Below are 23,290 nucleotides of genomic sequence, written 5' to 3'. Positions count from 1 at the left end.
ACTATAATTCCATTCACATGAAACTCATTTCTACCATAAGAGGAGGAATCAAGTGGAAATACAGGACTGATTTTAGCTTGCTGGCCACTTGCTGATTATATATAAGGAGGGCAATAAATCAGACAAATTATGGTCAAAGTTTTTGCTTTTTTGCTTTAAATATATCACCTATGAAGCCCGGATAACATATTTTAAGCAGCCAAGAAGCAATAAGAGGCTCACTATAGCTAACTACCTCTGTTACTGACTGGATACAAGCAGGGCAGTAAATCAGAGAGACTGTGGTCAGACTTAAAATTTAGCACAGTGATGTGGCTGCTGGAGCGTACTACAAATCAAATTCAATCATTTAAATGACCTTAACAAAATCCCCCAAGGAAAGGAAAATGATATATTCAAACAAGGAAACTTTTAATATCTTTCCACTTTAATCCTCTAAATGAACTCAGAGCAGCCCATCCTTCGAAAAAGGGGGCGGCCTGAGCGTGAATGCACTATATCTGGTTCGATTGTGAACAAGTCTCACGGCTCTGTGAGTCCCGAAAGCACAAATTCTACAAAGAAACGTGTCAACTTTCATTTCAAGAAAACACTTCAAAACATTTCCATCCACAAGCTGCCACACAGCTCCAGGAGTGCACCGAGTGCATGTGTATAAATCACAGCTTGAACATTTAAACCAAATGCAGCTCAGATAGGTCACTCTGTTTTTGTATGTCATTGTGGTCCAAAGTTTTATCCACACTGCTGCTTCAGCTTTTATTTAAAATATTTCTAGATTTTGTTCTAAGATATAACGACGAACATAAACGACGATTCCAAAACTTTTATTTGCAAATTTTAAAAACGTAGTGTTGACAAATAATCTGCTTCGTATTCAGATTATTTAGCTGCGTAGCACCATTTACTCACATTTGATTGGCCTTTGGGTCCAGTGGCCTTAAAGTTGCACATGGGCCCTTCAGCAGCAGTTTAAGGAAGTGAGCTTAAAATTAAACCATTAACATTTTACACTGCATGATTTAAAGTTCTCATTTCATGGCATTGTTGTAAATATGCTTGTACTACTTTACATTATTTGGGAAACATCGAAATTATTGCACATGGACTAGCAAGAGAGGAGGTGAGCATGACTGATCTAGTGTTTTGTAAGTAAGTTCTACTCTTCATGTGTCTTCACTGTTAAGTCAATACAAAAAAATCATCTTATTAAAAGAACTTGTAGAACTTGTATTTTTTAAAGTTACAAATCAGTCAGCCATGAAGAAATGTGCAGTTGATCAGCTTTGTTATAAATTCCAGTCACAGGAAGAATTTGCTTATTTCACACTACAATTGTGGAGGGGGTAGATTTGACCAGACATCAAAGTGGAAGTGATGAAACATCCAGACTCAAAAGTGCCATAACAGATGTTTTGTTGTTGTTAACTTAGTAGCAGAGAAAAGTCTTGTGCTTACATGCCCCTGGTCATCCAGCTCGTTGTTGGTGAGTTTGAGCTTGTCAAAGCTGACCACCTGCCTCATCCACGTGTCCCCTGAGGCCAAAGAATCTGGGTGGATGTAGACCCGCGGAGGAACCGGAGAGTCTGCGTTTCCCGCCACCATCCACTTGGAGCTGTGGTACACATACCTAGAAAACACAGTGGGAAACCTGGTTTAAGCAACGCTGGCGCACACAAACGGATACACGAGGATGAGTCTGAGCTTATGCTAGAAATACAAAGGTTTCATTTGACATTGCATGTTCTAGAAGACCTGTGCATGTTTAAATCGAGTAACTCTAAATGTTATTGTAAACTTGTTTTTTTCTATGTCTCTTCACTGAGACTTCTTCTGCTTTGATTTCTTAATCATGTTCCCCAGAAAGTTAGTCCATGACTAGTATTCCCTCCCCACTTCACTGTTTTGAAAACTCATTTGAGGTTATTTGAGGGTTAGAGGGGTTATTATAAAGCCTGTTTGGATTTCAAATAAGCTGGAGTGATTTTCTTTTTTCGCTTCGCTGGAAAACAAACTCCAAACACTCGGCCACGTTGCCACAACACCGGCTGTTAAAAAACTCATCTGCTGTTTCTTCATTGCGCTTGAAATTTCTAACAAGCGCAACATAAAATATTCCATATGCAGTCGCACGCTCTGCTGCATAGTTTCAATTAAGCAAAGCCGTAATATTTGACGATGTTGTGTGTGAGTTTGGGTACAATGGGGCGACCCACCCATTAAACAGCAGGGAGAGAGGGAGAAGAAAGCGAGAGAGAAAGAAAAAAATGTGACAAAAGTAACTGACTTTTACCCTCATTTTAAAAAGAAATGACAAGCCACAAGTTAACTCTGTGTGCGCTGATTAAAAAAACAGGAAAGGACAAAGAAAGGAATGAGTGCGATGGAAAACAAGGGAATAATGCAAGAAACAATGAGGGGGAATTAAAATGCGTGGAGACGAGACGGGCGGCCTTCGGGAGAGACGGACACAATGAGGGAGATGAAATCAGCAGACGGAAAGGTGAAGGAGAGATAGGAGTGAAGCGCCGAGAGAGGCTGAGAGTGAGTGCGGGAGAGAGAGTGGGAAGCACAGCTGTTTGCTTTTAGTTCTGGCCCTGCGCTCACTTGAAAGTGTTTTATCTGCAGCGTCTCTGCCAAAGTCATCACTCACCCCTGAAACATGGACAAAACTCTCATTTGGTCCTTTTGTTATTGCCTTGAAGGGCTGCACCACCCCGTTTTACCACACATTTATGTCCAAGACAAAAAATAAAAAGAATATACCAACTCGGCCTCTTTGTGAGCATTTGAAAAAGCATATAGGGGGTGTTTTTGGGAATGCTGGCAAACACACCCTCTGGCCACCATATTGGAGCTAAAGTCAGTATGCTATATTACATTTGTAAGTAAATGTTTGTCAGACAGGAGGAGTGGTTCGTGCTCTGTTTGGGAGCTTTGTGTTTTTCACTTTGCGCTGCATTGTTGTTTTTTAACTTTTGCTTTTAGGAGCCTTGCATGTTTAAAAAGAATGAAGCTTAGCCAGTAAGATTAAGTCCAAAGAAAGTTAGGATTGAGAGTCCCGTTTTTGCATTGCTACAAGCTGGAGCATTTAGCCATGACCCCTTACATATGCCTATGACACTCCAACAGCTCGCATACATCACAGCATTGAAAAGCCTGGGAAGGCCCGTGTGCTGGGTACACTGATGTGTGCGTTTTTAGCAAACAAACTCTTAAAAATCCTCACAAGAACGTTTTCAATGCTGGACTAGTAAAAAGTCATTCAGCTTACTTAATATGTTTTCTTAAGTGGCTTGGACTTGAGGAGTGAAGACGCATACGCACACACAGACACCGACTGAACTGCAGGCTGCATCTGCAAATGGTCTTTGTTAACAGCCTCGTGTCTAATGCACTCCACAACCACACAAGCCAAAGTTTTCATTGGTATTTCTTCCTCTCTCTCCCCTGTTTGTTACACCATAAACAGCGTAATCATCACAGGAATCCAGTTTTCAGCAAACCATGACGAAGCTGAATGTTTCTGCACAGTTTGCAGAAACCACATGATGAGATGCCATATTAAGCCAATTTGATTCTGGGGGTTTTTTACACTCATTATTCCAATCCATTTCATCATTCATTAATCTATGATGGATTCGTTCTTTGTGGATTTCCCACGCACCAAAACAGGAGTTTACATGAGATTTCTCCCCACTCCTGATCACTGTTATGACATGTTTTTACCTGGTGTTTTGACCTGAACAGGTGTAATAATAATATAATATGTATCTTCCTTTTTTTCTCTTATTTTTGCTCCATTTTTGGTCTCCACCAAAATTGAATAAAATATCGGTTGGTAATAATTCTCTGGTTGTTTGTTATCATGAATGATAACATATATACTCCCACACTGAAACTTTATAACAAATACATCTTCTTCCCGATTGTAAATATCAGTTAAAATATAACATGTATAAAAGGTATTTATTAAAATGTCTTTGCTTGCTATTAAATGCAGAGATTTGGTACAGTTAACAGAAATCCCTATTTGACTACCGTGTTATCTAATATCACCTCCACACATGGCCCTGACTTTTGACCTTAACACAAACACACATGCATATGCAGACCCACAAAGGATGCCAGGCGTTTCTGTAATTTCCTGTTTGGACTGCTGTTTAGGGTTATGCTCAGCGTAGTAGAGAACGTGTTAAGAAAGGAGGAAACTTTAGCCCCAAACAGGACTGGAAATCTGATTAGTCCCTCGCTTTCATCTTCCATAAATCTGCCATCTGGCACCGGCACGATCAATAAAGACCGGACTTTATGTGACACTCTTACTGGGCAGATGGGGGTGAGGGGAGGGGAACTCCGTCCCTCAGCCAGCACCAAACCATACAGCTGACAAAACTGAACTGCAACGCCTGGCCCAATTCTCAATTTTCTCTGTCTCTCACACACACAGACACACAAACACAGTCATATAGACTGGGACACTGAAACACACAAATAGAAAAACACACAAGAAAAAAGAAGGGAAAAATGGTTGTCAGTCTGTATGTGTCTGTATGCATACACGTGTGTGTGTGTTTGTCCAGCTCATCACACGTATACTCTTACAGAGGCTGGCATGCACATAAAAACACATATTTACACACTTGCCAAGCCCGGACAGTATATTGAGTTACTGTACTGACAGAGTAAATATTGCTATTGAGTTACCATTCAGGGTTGACTTCTGAGTTTGTAAGAGAAGACCAGCAGCTCTCCGTACGCATACACGTGTGCTCTTGATTTTCTATGCTTGGGAGGCCCAAACTGCCCTGCGAAGTTATTTTGTAAGTTCTCACAGGACCCGTGAAGCAGGGTTACTGTTTATAAGAAAAATACTGGGATTATTCAAAGCTGAAAGTGGGCTTAGGGTTCAGATGAGGTACCGGTTAAGGCTGATGTCAAAGTGGTCCTCATAAGTATGTCAGACTGAAGGCCCAATGAGGCGTGTTTCCCCTTTGAGTACGCATTCCTTAATGTTAGGCTTCACTCATTTTTATATGTGTGTTTCTATTTATATACAAAGATCTAAGGTCCTCACAAACTGCCATAACGAAAAAGAATGTCTGGAATTGATGTGATTACATGAATCTGGCTTTGAACGATCAGATGAGTTTTGAGGAATGAACGGCGGCTGTGCATGCAAATCTGACAAGGCTCTTTGTGTGTGTGTGTGTGTGTGTGTGTGTGTGTGTGTGTGTGTGTGTGTGTGTGTGTGTGTGTGTGTGTGTGTGTGTGTGTGTGCTGTTGCTCTTTTAATTGTTTCTGAGTATCATATGGGTTCTTTTATTTCTATACTTATGAAGATCAAACAACAGTCAAGAAGGTTGATTTACTTTTACAACTTGACTTTTCAATGGAGACTATGTTTAAGATATAGTTGGTGAACCCTGGTTGGAGGAATTACTGTCTATCTTTGGCTGTTTCTGTGCCTTTTCTACGTGTGTGTTTTCCTGCTTCAACACAAAAGAACCAAACACAATCCTAACAGAATATTTGCTAATAGAAGCAAATAAACATTTGTTTAAAGAAAGTTAAGGACAGTCAATTTTCCAGTCAACGTACATTTACAGCATTTTTAAAATTAAGATGGGATTAGTTTATAGGGTTGGGAAACTATGATTGACCCCATGACTAAAGTAACATAATTATTTTTGCATACATCTGTCTTTTATCCCTGTAGATGTCTGTGAATATGTTGGTGGCTGTTTGATCCATTTTCCCATTTCTGTGCAGGAACCTGCGCATGTTAAAGCAAAACTGCAACGTGCACTGCCACACTCTCGAAGCAAAGAGGTATGCTTGAGGAGCCAGACAGACCCCACGCTCAATGGCCTTAACTCAGAACGAACCAAATGACTGTCCACATAAAAGAAGTGTAACATATGGAGATTTAATGAGCGTGGTACCAATGAGACGTTCCTAAGCAGGGGCAGTGAGCCCAAGTAAAGCAAGTCGATTCCAATAAAGACCTTATTTCCAGACCCCAAACTCCCTGGGACTCTGAGACACACCAGTGACAGCTCCCAGCTCAGTTTGCAAAGCCCTGTGGTAAATTCCCCAGCCAGGAAGAAAATCCTATTTAATTTTACAAGATCTTCTGGCCTCTAAAAATCCTCCATGTCTTGGTTCGCTGGTGGGAGAGCAAGGAGAGGCGGCAGGGCAGAACGTCTGCTATACGCTCTGGTGGAAAACTTTACATTATTAAACAATGAAATGAAATGAAGGGTGCAGGGAGGTCAAATAAAATGCACTGATTGCAGAAGTCACTTTATTTTAATTTGCTAATTTGTCTTTTATGCAGACTTTTATTTCTTCCTGATGAATGAATTTTAATTGAGTTTGAGTGGTCGTGGGGGGAGTGGAGATTCTCTGCAGGGAATGACATGGTTTTGTTTTGCAGAAAGAGAGGGGATCTATTTGTGGTGCACTCAGCTTTTGAACAAATAGTCACTCTCACACGAAAACAAACTAGCTCGCTGCAATCATCTTTCGTGCAACAAAACTATCTGCTTTAAAAATATGCCCTGTAAAACACTGCCGATACACTCATATATCTACCACACACACGCAATTATGTTGCCACTAAGTCAGTCAATTTGATCATTATTAATACATATATGTTTTTAAAGTGCTTGAGCGCTATATCAATTTATCTATCCAGACAAAAGAAAAAAAATAAAGAGCTGTTTATGTTTTCTCATCATTGAAAAACATTGTTTAAAGATCTGAAATTAAATCCACGCTGCAAGTTAAAAACACACTTCCAATTTAAGCTGAAGATGTCAACCATAACTTTTGGATTATAAGAACTAACATGAATATTTTCTTAAACTATAGCTAAAGAAGGAAAAGTATTATTATTATCAAACATAAGACAGGTTCCATTTTTTCTTCTGAATTTTGAATATTGATTATGATGATGCAACAAGCGCAATAAAAAAAAACTGCAGCAACAGAGCAGGAGAGAAATGGAAAATGTGTTTAATGCTTAAAAGCACTTCATCGTATAGCTCACGGCTAAATAGTTGCATTATAAACATCACTAAGTATGAAAAGAGCATCGCAGAGAGGTTAAAATGTAAGAAAAAAGCTTCGCCACTCTGTGACAGACTGTTTGGATCAATTGTTCAGCAACTGAAGTTCAGTTTTAAACAACTTCACGGAATCTAAAGAAGTGTCTGTGGTGAAGTTAAAAGCCAAAAAACAGAAACTTGTGTAGCAGAAATCACTCCATGAACTCAGAAAAGCTTCTGAAATCCACTGTCAGTGAACGCACCGCAGTAGTGCTGAAGGATATAGAGGCTTTTTGTGTGAGGACATCCAGATTAAGTCTTTGACGAGGAAGGTCTTGATTATTTCAGCAAGACAGTGGCAAACCACAATCTGCACATATGACAACAGCACAGGAAACAAGGGTGCAGGTTCTAAACTGCCCTGTCTGCAATCAGGACCTATAACCTATCATTTAATCCATGTTTTTCCCCATTTCCCCAAAAAATGTATAAAACTTCAGATCTTAAAGATTTGATAGGTGCTGTGGTGCTAGTTTCACTTAAATAAAGATTTGCATTCTGTTTTTATTCACATTACATGACAGCACACCAACCTTTTTAGAACAGGGTTGCATTTGTTTCGATCTTAAGTTTTCAGTTTTCCGTAACAATGGTTAGACCGAGTGAAACAAATGTGCTGGGAGAAGACGCAACATCTACAAAGTAAGTCATTGTTGGATTTTGTGTTATCTTTAGGATTAGACATGTCGCAGTAATAAAACATCGATTTTTGCCATTTTTACCCTTTCAGGTTATTACACCTCACCTTTGCTAAATGAGATTTTTCTGTCTGCTTTGCTGTGATTGCTTTTAGTGCTTAGGGGAACCCACTGCCAAATCACTTGAAACACAAATAGCAGCATCTGTGAAAAAAACTTTGTGATTGAGATAAGTATGTAGGTCATGGGTTATTTGCCTTATTATTGCTTCAGGACAAAGTTCCAGCCTGTATTAGCAATAATAAGAATAAAACCAGACGTGGTCTGTGTAGAATATGTGCAGGTGAACCCCAGCCTAGAAAACTTGGACGGTCAGCTACGGCAGCAGCAGGTAGATGTGCAGCGTTGCATTTTTCCCATTTTGACCTCATTTTTTCCACCCGTTTCCCTGATTAGACTCGAATACTGAGTGTTATCCTATTTGCAGGCAGACTCTGGCTCTGCTGCTTGGCCAGTGGGATGATGAATACATTTCAATCTCCTCTCTCTGGCTCTGACTTCAGGGGCCAATACTGTCTGCCTGGATATCAGTCTTATTGCATATCCAGAGAGATTCATCACATGCGAGCCTTCTTCCTACACATGCTCTCCTTAATCAAATGATGGGAGCAACTACTTTTTCCTGCTCGGCCAAGAAGACGACAAGAACACCTCAAGTAGCCGTTTTGAAAAATGTGAAGCAGGAAAAAAGCTGCAATATCTTTGTTTAATCCAAATCCTGTTATGTACGACACCAACATGAGAAATGGTAGGAAGATGAGAACAATCCAACTAGGTCAAAATGTTTACGCTCCATCCAGCGTTTTGAGAATCATCCAGGAAAGTAGAGTTTTGCGTCCAGCTACAGCAGCAGCAGGGTGCAGGCTCGCTCGTGCGTTCCCACACAGAGATGTGACTGTGCATGTTTAGCCGTGCAGGGTTATTGGGCAAAGAGACTGCTACTGTCAGAATGAAGCGAACAAAAGGTACCCTTCTGTTGCTGATAGATAACATCTGCATAGTCGACCATGTTTAATGGCTTTGATAAAATACAATTACTTAGTATTTTCGCCACAGTTTAATTCTTGACGTGGGTGAAAAGCATCTGAAAGAACATTTAGACCATCACGGGACATTAAACTTTCCCACCAAAACCTAAAAGAACGAAATCATTTTTGATTTAATGGCATTTGGGTAGGGAGAAGTCCATTTCTGCATTTGAAAGGGAGTAGAACAGGAAGGGAACATAAATAAACTTTCGTTAGCGAAGGACCTCTGTTTTAGATGCTACTCACTAGACTAGGCTACATCAACCTTCACGCCCATTAATGTTTGTGCAAACAGGAGGTACCTGTATCTCTTGTTGTCCACAGGCACTATGTCCATGGCAATGTAGTACTGCTGATGAGGGTCCAGACCTGCTATCTTTACACGCATGGCTGGAAACATCCTCCTAGAGGGAAAAAAGCAACATATGGTAATAGATGTGAGAGCGATTTATTTCAAAATAACAACATACTACATATATACGCACACACACGCATACACACACCTATAAATATATAAAATTTATATAAAATGTAATGGTTTTGTGATTTTCATTAGCTCATTCTTCAGATGAAGTGACTGTGCTACTAAGAAAAGGGGGTCTCTTTTTTACTCCTACTGTGGAGTATAAAACATATTTATGGCTTTAAATATTTACAAAAAAAAGTTTAAAAAAAAAGAAAAGACAGGAAGAAAAATTGGGAACAAAAACAAGAACACAACAAAGAAATGCTGCTGTATGCACATCTGTCACCCTAAACGCTCCTGATGTTTGTCATGATGCAGCACTGCCGACTGTGCAGACACTCGTATTAGGAGCATGAAAAAAATACACTAATGATCATAACCACCACATTAAATGGTGAATTACACTAACAACAACAATAACAATTATATTAATAATGATAACAATACAAGAACATTGATTTAAAAATATTTAATTAAACTTTTTTCAGCTTTTGCTCTGTCAGCCTTCCCTCTCTGTAATGAGGAAACATTAGTGTGTATTCATTCATTTGAACAGTCCGGCTATTGTTGACGCAGGGATGTGAGACAGCACGCAGGCACATTTTAGGATGTTTATGCTCATTAAAACAGGCGATAAGTAGACTAATTATTCAAGACATTGGAATCTCACTTCGTTTGATTTTCCAAAGATCCCAGATTTCTGTGTACAGTTTCAATTAGCCCTGATTATTCCTTTAATAGCCATAAATCCAGTCTGGACAACTTCTGCCTTGTACAGCTGACAGTCTTCTGAGCTTTACATATTATCTCCAGATTTATTTAATATTTTAAATCACATGTATTTTTTTTACGTTTCTTGAACATATTTTTTAATTATCCCCTTTGCATCTATAAGAAAAATGCTATTATGCTATATATATATATATATATATATATATATATATATATATATATATATATATATATATATATAGTTGATTTTTCTGTGTGTATCATTTCCATTATTGAAGTGGAGAAGAATCCTCATTGTATTATCCATTCTGCCAAGCCAGTGACCCCTGACCTTTGGCTTTTAACAATACTGTGCAGGTGTATTACCTTATTTTAAAACAGTTGAAACTGCCTTTTATCCTGTAGCGATGATTTATTTGGATTTTATGCCTAAATATTATCAACCAGCTCTTCATATTTGGAAACTATAGCCTGCAAAGCCTGAGACTGGAAGTGATGCAAACCGCATGAAAAATGTCCAATTTAAAGGGAAAAACTGCACCCATATTAAATAAAAGTTTGTATATGGAGAGGGAGACATTTCAGCTTAATTCCTCATTTTGCACTTCAAACGCCGCGTTGTTCGGCTGTGCGTTTAACGGTCGTAAATCGGGGCCTGCCTAATGAGAAAAGAGGGCTGTTTTCTTGCTTCCCTTCTCTTCTGGATTTATGAGCTTATTATGAGCAGGCCGTGAAATACGTTCGGCGACGGTCGCGTCCGCCTTCACTCTGCTTCGGCGCAAACTGATTGCTGCTCTATTTATGAGCCGATTACCAATTTAAACCCAATTCATAAAAACGGCCAAGTGTAGTGTGTGACGGCGGGAGGAGGGCGACATGAGACCGTATTTCAATCTGAAGAGAGGAAGAGCTGAGAAACAGCTTTGGGTATATTTGAACTCAGGTTTCCAAAGTGTTGCAACAGGAAAAGAAAAAAGCTCAATAGGATGGACCAAAGCAGATCTCATAATAATTCTTCTAAATGTAAAACAAATACAACTCACCTGTTAAACTGAAATAATAATGATAATAATGTAGTGTGCGATATTTTTAGAATTTATTTTTTTAGCTGTGTTGCAGAAAGGAAAAAGCAGTTCTCCCACAGGCCTACATACATTTCTACTATAGTTAGGGAATGGAAGTGTTTTTAATTATCAATACTGCTAGTAGTAGTAGTATTGATAATAATAATATTTTTAATAATAATAATTTTAATAATAATTTTAATAATAATAATAATACAAACATGAATGAGATTTTTACATGAACATTTCGCAGTGTTTCCTAAACATTTTGATTCAATAGACCTAAAACATTTTAAAGAGGCAAATTGTTCTACGGAAGTGTAAAGAGTATCAGAGTGTAATTAGATGGAATAACAGATACAGTGTTAAAGGGGGCTATTTGCCTTCAAGTGGAAACATTATCAGAGGTGTTGTTAGTCATGCCGACTGTTGTGGAGCGAGCGGGGAAATGTCGGAAACGCACGGCGCTGCGGGCGCAGGGATAAAGGTACTTCCTTCAGGATCCGCAGGTCAACTTCTGTTCTCGCTCCGTGTTTGGACTGTTGGCCCGAGAGAGCACAAAAAAGCCGGAACATGTTACAGAGATTAATTAGAAGCAGGTCTCCTTCTTTTCCGACATCAGGAATAACCTGCCGCGTCACGAGGGCCTGAACGCAGCACTGCGGCCTGCATGTGCAACACATTAACACCCTCCAGACAGAGCGCAGAGGTGTGTGTGTGTGTGTGTGTGTGTGTGTGTGTGTGTGTGTGTGTGTGTGTGTGTGTGTGTGTGTGTGTGTGTGTGTGTGTGTGTGAGAGAGAGAGAGAGAGAGAGAGAGAGAGAGAGAGAGAGAGAGAGAGAGAGAGGCCTGTGCGGGAGAGACTTGTTTTCATACGCTTACCTCTAATTAAATAAAATAAAGAAAAAAAAAGATGGGTGGATGTGTGTGATAAGTTTGGATGGAGCAGGGGGTGTATATGAACCTTACCTGCCGGCTTTGGTGATGATCATCTCCGTGCCGATGTCGTGGAAGCGCTTCCACAGGTCCGCGCACTGCAGCTCCACCTGAATCTCATCCATGGAGGCCGGGGGAGACGGGTCGCAGGGGCCCGGGGCCAGATCGGCAGATGAGCCGAAAGAACACGACGTCCTCTCGGCTAGACCTTCTCCGTCCGAGCCGGGACTCGCCTCTGAGTCTGAGGGGGGAATGAGGAAGATGAGAAGGCAGCTCTGAAACAGTGGAATTAAGCGCTTTAAGCTTTATGCAGGAAACTTGGCACGGCCAGAAAGTACAGCGCGGTTCTCTCGGCTGACTCCAAATCACCTGCCGGCTACAGCCGGAGAGAAGCGTTTGGCTTACTGGCTCAGGCTCGTCATGGAGTTCTGGGTCGGTGTCAAAAGCAGAATAAATGCTGCGTAAAGGCCTTTGAAAAGCGACTTAGAAAATATTAAATTTTAAGTCGGGCCACACAATGAAGAATTCTACTGGGAAACATTTAGCAAATGAAATTTCCCCTCAAGTGTTCCTCCTGGACCAAGTTTTACAGACTGACCGTTCAAAGTCATCAGCGCAGTCACAGCGTTAGACCAGATAAAACGTTGCTCCGATCTTGAAGCAAATCCAGACCTACAGGATAGCTTTTCCATCTTTCTGAGCTTCTAATTCCCCCAAAAAACAACCAGAGTGACCTCACTTTATTTCACGTCGCCCTATTTCAGTGTGCTTTAAACTAGCAGGCTACTATACAGCGGACAAAATAAAAAGCACACCGAAGAAATTCGAGTGGCTTTCTGTGAGAAGTTCAATTTACTCCGTTGAAATACGTCACCCAAGCTGTAGCTGTGTTATTTACATCAGAAACACTTGTTACTTAAGTTTGCATTCTACACTAAAAAAGCTACTTTCTTAATAATAATAGAATTAATTTTAAAAAACGCTGTAAAACCCCCAAATCCCTTCCACCGAAAGAGGAATGTAGACTTACACAACCAGCAGTTGCTCTGCCCCCTTTTCTCTGCTTGAATCTGTAATGTGATTTAACACATGTGATGTCTTTTAGATTTAAAATTTCAACCTTTAGGGCTTAAATATAAAAAAAAAAAAAAGATCATCTTTTTTTTCCAGCTGGGTTGCCAAAAACTTCACTGCTCAAATCTTTGAACCTGCACTTTATCCAGATAGAAACCTTCACAAGATCACCACATGCTTTCTCTCGTTTCACTTTTCTCAGAAATAGTTTATAGCCGAATATCCTACACCCTTTCCAACACCACCACCACTACCACCACCACCACCCAGAAAGTAAAAAATAAAAAGAATCTAATAATGTATTATTTATTGAGGGCCCTGAGACAAGGAGGTTGACTTGGCAGACTAAGGGCACACAAATATGGTTATGTAAATGCAGAGCTGCTGAGAGACTGGACAGAGTCCCAGGCGAAAAAAACACCGAGGCGCAGGCCGAGCCAACCCTGCTGGAAACAAGAGAGTGAAGGGGAGAGATAGGAAGAGCAAGGGGCGAGGGGTGCAGTGACCACAGAGAGACGGAGAAAGTCTTTCTATCATCTTCTTGGGAGATCCTTCCAGTGTCACTGCAGCCAGTGAGGACTGTCACACATGATTCCCTTTAACTGTTCACACTCATGCACACAGTCATTCAGCTGCCCCCTCACACTTTATAAACACATGCTCCTGGTGCCAAAGGAAGAGGACAGGATGGAGGGCTTAAGTGAAATGAAGAAAAAATCACGTCTGTATTGCTCTAATTAATTTTTAAAGGGGCCTGTAAGGTTAGATCAAGCAAACTCAGGGCTTTCAATGAAAATTAAACACCTTATTTTATTAAGATAAACAGACTTCTATTGTTAACCTGCTTTAGACATTTGCTTTTATTCTTTTTTTTATTGGTATATAATTTTCATATAATGTTTTGGCTTAGGGTTGAGTGTTTTCAGCCTTGCACCACCATCAGTCTCAATAATGTCCGCAGTGAAGTTTGATTAACTCTGTTTCAAGCTGTGTGGCACAACTGTAAGTCTGTCACCAAATTAAAATAAGAAGCTCAAATAAGGGTATAAATCTACAAGAATATCATTTGTCAGGTTTCAGTGTTGAATTGGGGTCTTCTAATAATCTAAACACATTTGCTAGTTCACTCTAACAGTAACGAGGTTCCAAACAAATAAAGAATGCGAACTTCTGTGCCATCAAAATTAAGCTCGATCGGAATATTTGCAGTAAACATGGGCTGAAAAGCTACCCTGTGCAATCCACTATTGGCATCTCAAGCTAGTTGATGGTGTGTGAAGCAGAGGCGCTCAGAGGAAACAGATGCATTCCAGACAGCATGAGCAGCTCGATTAAATGAGATAATTTTGGTATGAATGTCTTCAAGATGCAGAGGGGGCGAACCAAAGGACCAAGCTGGAGCCGGGCCGCCCTGACACTAGGCTGAAGGACCTGTCCTCTGCCACTCGGCGGCTGCACACACACACGAACGCAGAGCTCTAAACCTAAATGACAAACAGGCAAACATACCTAGCAGCAGGTAGAGCTCAATGTGTGCGTTATGTCCATGTGTAGATTTAAATGGCACGTCTGAGGTCAGGTCACAGTTTAAGAACTCAGAGCAAATGTGTCAAAATCGAGCAAAACAGGAAACACAGCATAAAACCTTTAGTCCAGAGTCGCACAGCGCCAAGATTATAAGACCTGGGTTTTTGTTTCAGAGCTTAAGTTCCCACTTTATGCTGAACAAATAAAAACTGACATTTATTGACAGACAAAAATTTGCCCACTCAGCAGAATTCTGTCATGACATCTGCTGTGGTTAGCTACACACACACACACACACACACACACACACACACACACACACACACACACACACACACACACACACACACAAACAGAATATCACATGGGGCCAGCATCTTGTGGTTCTTTAAGCTCATGCCAGACCTTATTAAATTGAGACTAACACTGATGCTAAGCCACTAATTGGCCAGAACTGAATCGTCTGTGCTGTACATTACAGTGGTCTCTTGTGTTGCAGTTCACATTTTGTCACTACACTGTCAGCAGAACTCAAGCGGGGTTGAACTGTAAATAGATAGTTATTAATATGTTAATAAGGAAAATGCTGGAAGTAATGAGGAAGTAGATTATTGTTATTTGAATTTATTTTATCACCAATTAAAACTTCAAGATCGGATCTATATCATCAGTGTAAAATACTGGTTTAAATTATCGAGTATAGATGTCTTATTAATTTCCTTCTAATGAACAGTACTGACCTTTTTAACCTGATTTGGGCTGCAACACTTCAAAACAATTCCACAAGTAGGTAATATTACAAATCATGCAACTTTTTAAAAAATTGAAAATACATGCCAAATATATCCCTTTGAAATGATCTGCAAATATCCGTTTGATGTTGGGGTGCACTGATAAAAGATGTCATGTCTTAGGTTGCAAAACTGGAAAAACGCCATCTGAAGTGGACAGCGGCGGTTTGCCCAGCATGAAACCAGTGAGTAACACCATCCACACCGTGAGAGCACCTGTTTCCTACACTGATGCAGACTGGAAGTAAGCAAACTTCAAGCCCATCTCTCTCTATCAGCTTGCATGCTTACACAGAGAGGGAGCTTTTGGAGAAATGGCAAACAGAAGGAGCGGTGTAGTGACATTAATATATAATTTTACATTGACCTTAATAGGTTATAAATACCCGATTTTTAGCAAAATGTCAGTTTGTTGCATGGCTTCAGTTCTGCGTATTAAAAAGTAATTATTATAAATTACCGCCATACAAATCGCATAATTCTGAATTCACAGTAGATGTAGTTTAACTTGTTAATCGATGTTTTAATGGATAAATATTATGAGTGTGTGGTGGAAGTAGTTCTGTGAGGTCTAACAAAACAACGTTTTTTCAGAGCTAACTGAGCTGCTGAGCTCTTCCAGGCAGGCTGTTAAATCCGAGCCTGGTTCAGTTCTGTGCTTGTCTCAGTCCTGCCCTTGTCTTTGAGGCTAATAAACGTGTTATACGACCAGCCGGCTTCCAGCATCGCCTGGAGTTGAGTAAAAATAAAATCACTCCGTTAAGGATTCCTCTAAACCACATAATCTGACCACAGAGACTCGCTGTTCTCGGTCACCTCCGCCCGACGCGCCAAAGTGGAGGCTTTCGGACTCAAGCAGGGCCCGCGGAACCTGCCAGGAATCCGCCTGCTAATGAGCGGGACAGAGGGACCAGGAACTGGTCCACTCAGCCACAAATTCTGAAACTATACAAAAACTATGAGGAGATGAACTTAGAGACCTTTCTGCTCCCCGCTGCAGCCAAAAACAACATTTTAGTAAATGACTTGAAGGTTTTTTTTCAGTGACTATCAAGCTTTATTTTTTCTTGATGCGTTTACCCTTTCAAACACATACAGAAACGAGCTGCTTGTAATCAGCGTTTAGTTCCACCTTCCTCATTTCACCACGGACGGCCTTCAATAACAACAAACTTCCCAAGAGAGCTCCTGGGAGGCAAACCCTCGAGAAAACTATAGTTTGGTTTTGTTTATTCGCTTTTGTTATTTTTATTATTATTGCTTTTACTCTTTAAGGTTTGCGTTTGGATCCGTTTGAAGACCGGAGAGTAGCCGTGCGACCCCAAAGGTCAGACTGCTGCAGGCGGCGAGGTAGTGTTGGCCTGAGACCGTCTGAGCTAGCTCAAGGCTCAAAGCTCAGCTTCTACCTTTCTGCGCATTCATACAAACATTTAATGAGCAGTGATGCGGTTATGATAGAACTTGATTCACACAGGCCCACGCGGCGAACTAATGTGAATTCACATGTGCATAGCGTACATTATCTACACGGCTCATTTAGTCCTCTATATTAATTTTACTTTTCAAGTGACCGACTTAACAAAAATCTTTTTTCGTGAATGATTTTAAAGATAAAACTAAATTGAATTGCAGCTGAAACCCGTGAAGCGAAAAACGAACATTGTGAACTCAAAGGGAAGCCTCAAGGTATTTAAAACAAAAAACAAAAAAAAAAACAGTCAGGGTTATTTTGCAGGGTTACTTAATCTCCACGCATTACGCCTTAAGATTGCTGAGACAAAACAGATTATGTTTTATTTAAAATAATTATATTGCGCAATGAAAATATAGAAATGCTGACTTGGCGCAAAAAACTTACAATGAAGTTTGTTTTGAGCTGCAAAAAAGCTATGATTTAAAAATTAAAATAAAAAAAGAACAAACTATATAAACGTATTTTTTTTAATTGCTTCATCGCGCATGCTTGTTTTAAGGATACGTATAAAACTACTTACAATAAAATATAATTATTTTTTGCCACGCTTTCTAAACTGTGATATTTATTTCACTCCGTTGTTATTGTTATTGTTATTATTATTATTATTTAGTTTTCCTTTGCTTTTACACAACCCGCCTTTCCACTACTTGAGTGCAGTTATGAACTCAAATATTTCATAATCATCTTGTGTGACTGTTAGTTTCATACAACACATTTAAAGCGCTTACCCGTTTTAAGCAGATGACGTGACAACATTTGATTTCTTTCTTTTTCTTTAAGCGTTCTCTGTGCGCACTCGTGAATGGAGAATGCACGGGCTGCTCTGCGAATTTGTGCGCCTTAAGCGCAAAATGCAATTCTCCACAGAAACTTATTTTTTAAACTCTCATCAGAGGACAGTGTAATTGTGACTATTTAAAGGCTGCTCCTCTTCGAGGATGAAACGTGTTAGACTGAGTGGTTAGTTTCAACCAGTGCACCTTCCTGCAGTAAACTGAGGCCTCCCTGCAGTTCAAGCAGATTATTGCTGGGCTAAAATGGCTCAAGGAGCAAACAGCTGATTCAAATGTGTTTTTATGTGTTTCTGGTGCAGCTTCACATTGTAATCCGCCAGTCCAGAGTCAAAACTTGGCCAACCCACAAAAAACCTACCAAATATCAACTAAGTCCTAACATTATTATTATTATTGTTGTTACTGATGAAAATCAACGCATATGCTGAATATATGAGACAATATCCCTGTAGACCAAAACGCATAACTCCACAGGCTTGCATCTCAGTCTGTTTAATGTAAAGATCTGAACAATGTGGAGCGTGGACTCTGTGTGCTCTGCACGGGGTTGGGTCATTGAACACAGAGCCACGTTTTGACTCGGGACTTGTGGATTTGCGGTGCTCTGCAGTGACATTTGAGCGATGTTGTGCGTGTCTGCGCACTGACCGGGATCCATATCCAGACAGTGCGCCGGATCCTCTCCGTCCGTGGCGAGGCTCTCCATGGACAACTCCAGCTCCTTCTCCTCCCAGCCCCGGAGCTTCCTCTTCTTGTTGGAGCCGATCAGGGCTTCCACGGAAAAAGCGTGGGCTCTAGAGCTCAGAGCTGCGGCAGATCGCCTCCTTTCACTCATTTCTCACAAAATCCACCCTAAGTGGGGGGAAGCGGCGAAAAACCCACTCCGTCCGTCCAACGCAGCGAAGCAAAACAATCAAAAAAATAAAAAAGAAGAAGAAGAAAAAATGCACACGTCAGTGTTTACAGCGGATCGCAAACTCACCAAGTGTCCAAAGTAATCCCAACTGTGACTAGAAACGCAGCGACAAACTTTTGGAGGACTGTGTCATCCTGGCAGCGCGGCAGGACTCGGTGTTTTTGATGCGGTGTGCTGCTTCACGCGTTTCTCCGTGCTTCCACTCCGTGTCTTTTTCTCTCTCTGTCCCCCTCACTTCTCTCTGATTGATAATCACTTCTGGAGGAGTCTTTTTTTCTCTCTCTCAAAGGCGCAGAGGGCGGCTCTCCTGCGCTCTGGCAAAGCCGCGTGTCCAATGAGAAGTAAGAACACAGAGCTAGACAAAGTGTTTTGTCCAATGGCAGCAGCAGGAAGGAGCGCGTCCGGGAAAAGGAGCCATCTCTCCGACTTCAACAGCCTAACGAACTTACTCCATAATGAATCATATGGAGACACATATGTGTTTTTACTGTGCTTTTATCGACATTAAAGGCAGGGCCTCATGTAAATACACCAATCAGATCATTATCAGTTCAAACTTTATGGGCTTAATAATATATAAAAAATAAAAAATAAAAAAAAGACCTCAGCAACACACCTATTTTAGTCTTTGATACCCAGATCCTGCAACTTCACTTTAAGTCCTAATCTGACTGTTGATCATCAGCTTTGGAACTGCAGAGGCCGAGGCGAGGCCTTCGGCCTCACGGAGACCACCACAAAATATTATTCTGATATTTTACACTTTCACAAAGTGCTTGAACCTGATTCCATCATTAAAAGTCGTTGCAGGAAAAGCTCAATTACAGCTCCATTGTGTCAGCCCGACAGCTGAGGAACCGGAACAGAGCTTCAGCAGGACAGGTGGGCTGATCTCAGAGCTGTGCGCTCAGGACACAGCAAACGGAACGAGACGATTAGCAAGTGAAATTCTTGTGCTCTGCTCAGCTCGTTGAGGGGTCGTTTTTAACAGATCTGCAGGTCAGTAAAAGAAAAACAGAGTCGCAAGAAACATACGCGTCCAGGGCTTAGAGACATTTTTTACCGGCAGGTAGAAAAGCTTTTATAGAAGACTAGCCCCACCTTTGCAACCAAATATTAAAAATTAAATATTGATACAAAAATGACGCTCAGCGTTATAATATAATACAGCGGGAAGGTGATCGGTTTCTTGGGATCAAATCCCTGTTTTAAAAAAATCGGCGGCCCTTTGTTGAGACTGTTTTGAGCTGCTGAGCTGCACGTGATCAGTCTGCAGGCCTGACGCTCAGTTCGGGGACGATCAGTTCCTGCGGGGGGAAATAATTTACACATTTTTCATCAGCTGCGGGTCGAAAAGTGTCAGGGGTGGGGAAGAGCCGCGGATGATCGCTGCCTGTGTGATCAGTCAACACAAACGCGTCTGTGGGAACCGGGCAGGCCCCAAGTCAGAGTGCCGTTCTTGAAAAAGGAGCTTTCCAGAGGTTATTGCTGTGCATCTGTCATCTTGAAATAAATACTGCGCGCACACGAGGATGGCTCGCAGGACACTGAAGAAAAACGGTGAGCACATTGCAAAAAAGAAATAGAGGTGGGTAGTTTCATTATCCTGTACAGAGATCAACGCAGCAGGTATACTAATATGTGAACTTGTGGCGGCTTAAAAGGACATTACTTGCGCTACGGTCTTTATGGTAATATGCGCGCAAAACGTTTGCGGACATATTTGAACTAATTACTTGGATAAAAGAGGAATACGGACTTCTGTGTTAGAATATTATAACAAACTGTGGCAGTCTGTGTGACTCTATATCACGGGTTCTTTTTATTTATTCTTTATGTTTTGTAAAAGAAAGAAGAAAAATGTTTGTGCGTAAAATTCTTCCAAAAGTAAACAAGTAAATATTGTGTGCGCACTGGTGTGGGGTGGGGGACGTTGAATCCCCCGTGGGAGGAAACTCGTTAAACACTAAAACCAACTGTTTGCCATTTAGATCCCAATTATAGCCCTGATGGCATCTCATTCACCCAAAAAGTGAAGCAAGCGACGGAGATCTTTTTTTTATCCTTTAGAAACTTGGAACGAGCAATTCATGCGTTTGTTTTATCTCAGCTGGATTACTGCAGTTCACTATGTGTGGGTGTCAGTCAGTCCAGCTTGGCCCGGCTCCAACTTGTACAGAATGCTGCAGCTCGCCTTTTGACTCGTGTGAAGAAACACCAGCATATTACTCCGGTGCTTGCTTCCCTTCATTGGCTTCCAGTGCGTTTTAGAATTAAATTCAAAATCTTACTTTTGACTTATAAAGTGCTAATTGGCAGGCACCGGACTATTTGTCTGACCTATTGCAGCTTTATACGCCCTCTAGAGCCCTTCGATCAAGCGATCACCTGCTCCTTACCTTACATAAGTCTAGGATGGAGGAGATCGGGCATTTGCGGTTGTGGCACCGAAATTGTGGAATGATCTACCTCTCCACATCAGAAAGGCCCCAACTGTTACTCTTTTTAAATTGCATCTTAAAACATATTTTTTTATTCTGGCTTTCGAAACTGTATGAGAGTTACCAATTCTTTTATCCTAATTTTCTTTTAATTTTCGTACCTGTTGTTGTTGTTAATGCCATTGTTTAATTGTTATTTTGTACAGCACTTTGGTCAACTCCCTGTTGTTATTAAATGTGCTTTATAAATCAATAAATGAAATGAGTGGGCAGTATTAATAAATCCGTTTCCTTAAAAATTCTTTTCCCTTTTAGATTCCTTTAGTAATCGGAGTTAGGGTATACCTCGTCGACCACAGTGAGGTTTTCGATTAAATCCGGCGTGGCCCCGCGAGATCGACACGTGGAGGGTGGTGGGCGGAAACGGTCAAACGTGCAGTTAATATTCAATAACTAAAAGAAGGGTTTGACCCCGCCTGACCTCGAGGGACGAAGAGAGCAATGGAGCGTGCAATCTGACAGCAACTCTCGGATTCTGTAAGCACCTTCCGCCTGAGCTGTAAAATTCCCCCCGACTCTCTCTCTCTCTCTCTCTCTCTCTCACACACACACACACACACACACACACACACACACACACACACACACACACACACACACACACACGCGGACTTTTTTTTGCAGATTTTTTTAAATTTAATTTTTCCTTTTTTTGTCCAAAGAGTGATCATCTGCCAAAAATTGACTGCGAATTTTATTGTTTTTTCTTTATGTGAAATGTATTTGCTTATGTTGGTACATAGTCAATATTATTATATTGTTATATGTAAAATAAAGAAATACAAGCACATTTATGACTCTGTGTTACTGTACCTATATTAGAAACAATCCAGTCATTTTTGGATACTTAATAAAATATCTTTATAGAACTATTATGGGATAAATGTCGCAATTTCTGCTGCACTTTTGGCCAGACCACTCTAAAGAAATCCTTTTTTAATGTCAGCGACGCTCCTTTGCCTGGATCACGGAGGATCTAGGCATTTTACCAAAAGCCGATTTCAGTTTCTGCCCTCTAACTGAAATGTCGTTTCTGGCTTAAAATTAATTTATATCATTAATGACATAGGTTTGACAAGTTTTTGTTTTTAATAATGAAAACCGGAAATCAGTTTTTGGCACGATCCGGATGCCCTGCACAACCCCAGAGGGAATTGTGTCCCGGAAACCTTCCGTTTTTAAGGCGAATATATGCAAACCATTACACTCTGGATAAGCTACATGACGAAATCACCCAGTAGTTAATTTTGGTGATTGTCTTTAGCAGAGCTAAAGACTTGAAGCTGAAGATGCTCAAGTGCGCGCGTGCGTGCGCGCGTACACACAAGTCAGGCACAAACAGCAGTATACAAGTCGGTCAGCTACAAGTCATGATATAGGCTACATATATATAAAATAACATATTTTGGCATAGCTGACCAGAACCTTTCCAAATATGGATATTTTCATACTCGGCCCTAATGCAAAATTTATACGGATTGTGAAGTAGCCTACCCTTCTGCAACAAAGACAGGACTGTGAAATTACTGAATAATTATAAAGTCAAACTGCGCATCATAATAAACCAAAGCGTTACCTTCATCTGGGTGCAGGTCATAATGGTCCAAATGTGACTTGCTGTTCCGAAGTGTATCTGTGATATCTGTGAGGACATTTAACTCACAGACATTTTAATCCACCACTTCTACCTCTCACTAGTATGTAACGTCATTTTGTCAGGGGCGGAGGGGGAGTGTAACTAATTTAAGACAATTCCAAAAATGACACAATTAGCACTAAGTGTTTAAACCTTTATTTATTTACGAGGTCTGCCTTTTTCGACCCCCAGCACCTCTAGGTCCCACAGCCTTGGCCTTTAGTGTATTTTGATAAAGATATATAGGTCATAATTAAAACTGGACACTAGTTGAAATTTTTTAAAAAGTTAAAAAATTCGGGGGCTCATTTACAGTAATGTTCAATGTAAAAAGTCCATAATCTGAATGTATCTGGTGAAGCGGAATACTTCCCCAGTGTGATGCTAATGCCGATTATATAAATTGGGGGGAGGGGGGGGGGGGGCAGCTCGGGAGGTAAAGAAGGTCATCTACTAATCACAGGCTTGGTGGATATTTGGCATACAGTCTGCATGTCAAATATTAACCCCAAGTTGCTCTTCGATGCATCCAACGGAGT

At 40.7% G+C, this 23,290-nt stretch overlaps 1 protein-coding gene across 1 annotated transcript in view; it reads right to left on the bottom strand.

Moving 5' to 3' along the window:
- The window catches only part of tbx15 (T-box transcription factor 15), a 33,963-nt gene extending 15,118 nt beyond the window's left edge, over window positions 1-18,845 (bottom strand). The window contains exons 1-4 of the mRNA XM_085384434.1: window positions 18,347-18,845; window positions 12,069-12,276; window positions 9,141-9,242; window positions 1,459-1,630 (exon numbers count right to left, since the gene is read on the bottom strand). Coding sequence (XP_085240560.1) covers window positions 1,459-1,630; window positions 9,141-9,242; window positions 12,069-12,276; window positions 18,347-18,533 — 669 coding nt within the window. The 5' untranslated portion in view covers window positions 18,534-18,845. The remainder of the gene's footprint in view (window positions 1-1,458; window positions 1,631-9,140; window positions 9,243-12,068; window positions 12,277-18,346) is intronic.
- Window positions 18,846-23,290: the final 4,445 nt, after the last annotated feature.

This window comes from Rhamphochromis longiceps, linkage group LG16 (assembly GCF_057381845.1).
Source record: "Rhamphochromis longiceps isolate RC_006_pf linkage group LG16, R_longiceps_female_GT1.1, whole genome shotgun sequence".
Classification (NCBI taxonomy): Eukaryota; Metazoa; Chordata; class Actinopteri; order Cichliformes; family Cichlidae; genus Rhamphochromis; species Rhamphochromis longiceps.
This window is presented reverse-complemented; position numbering and strand designations above follow the sequence as displayed.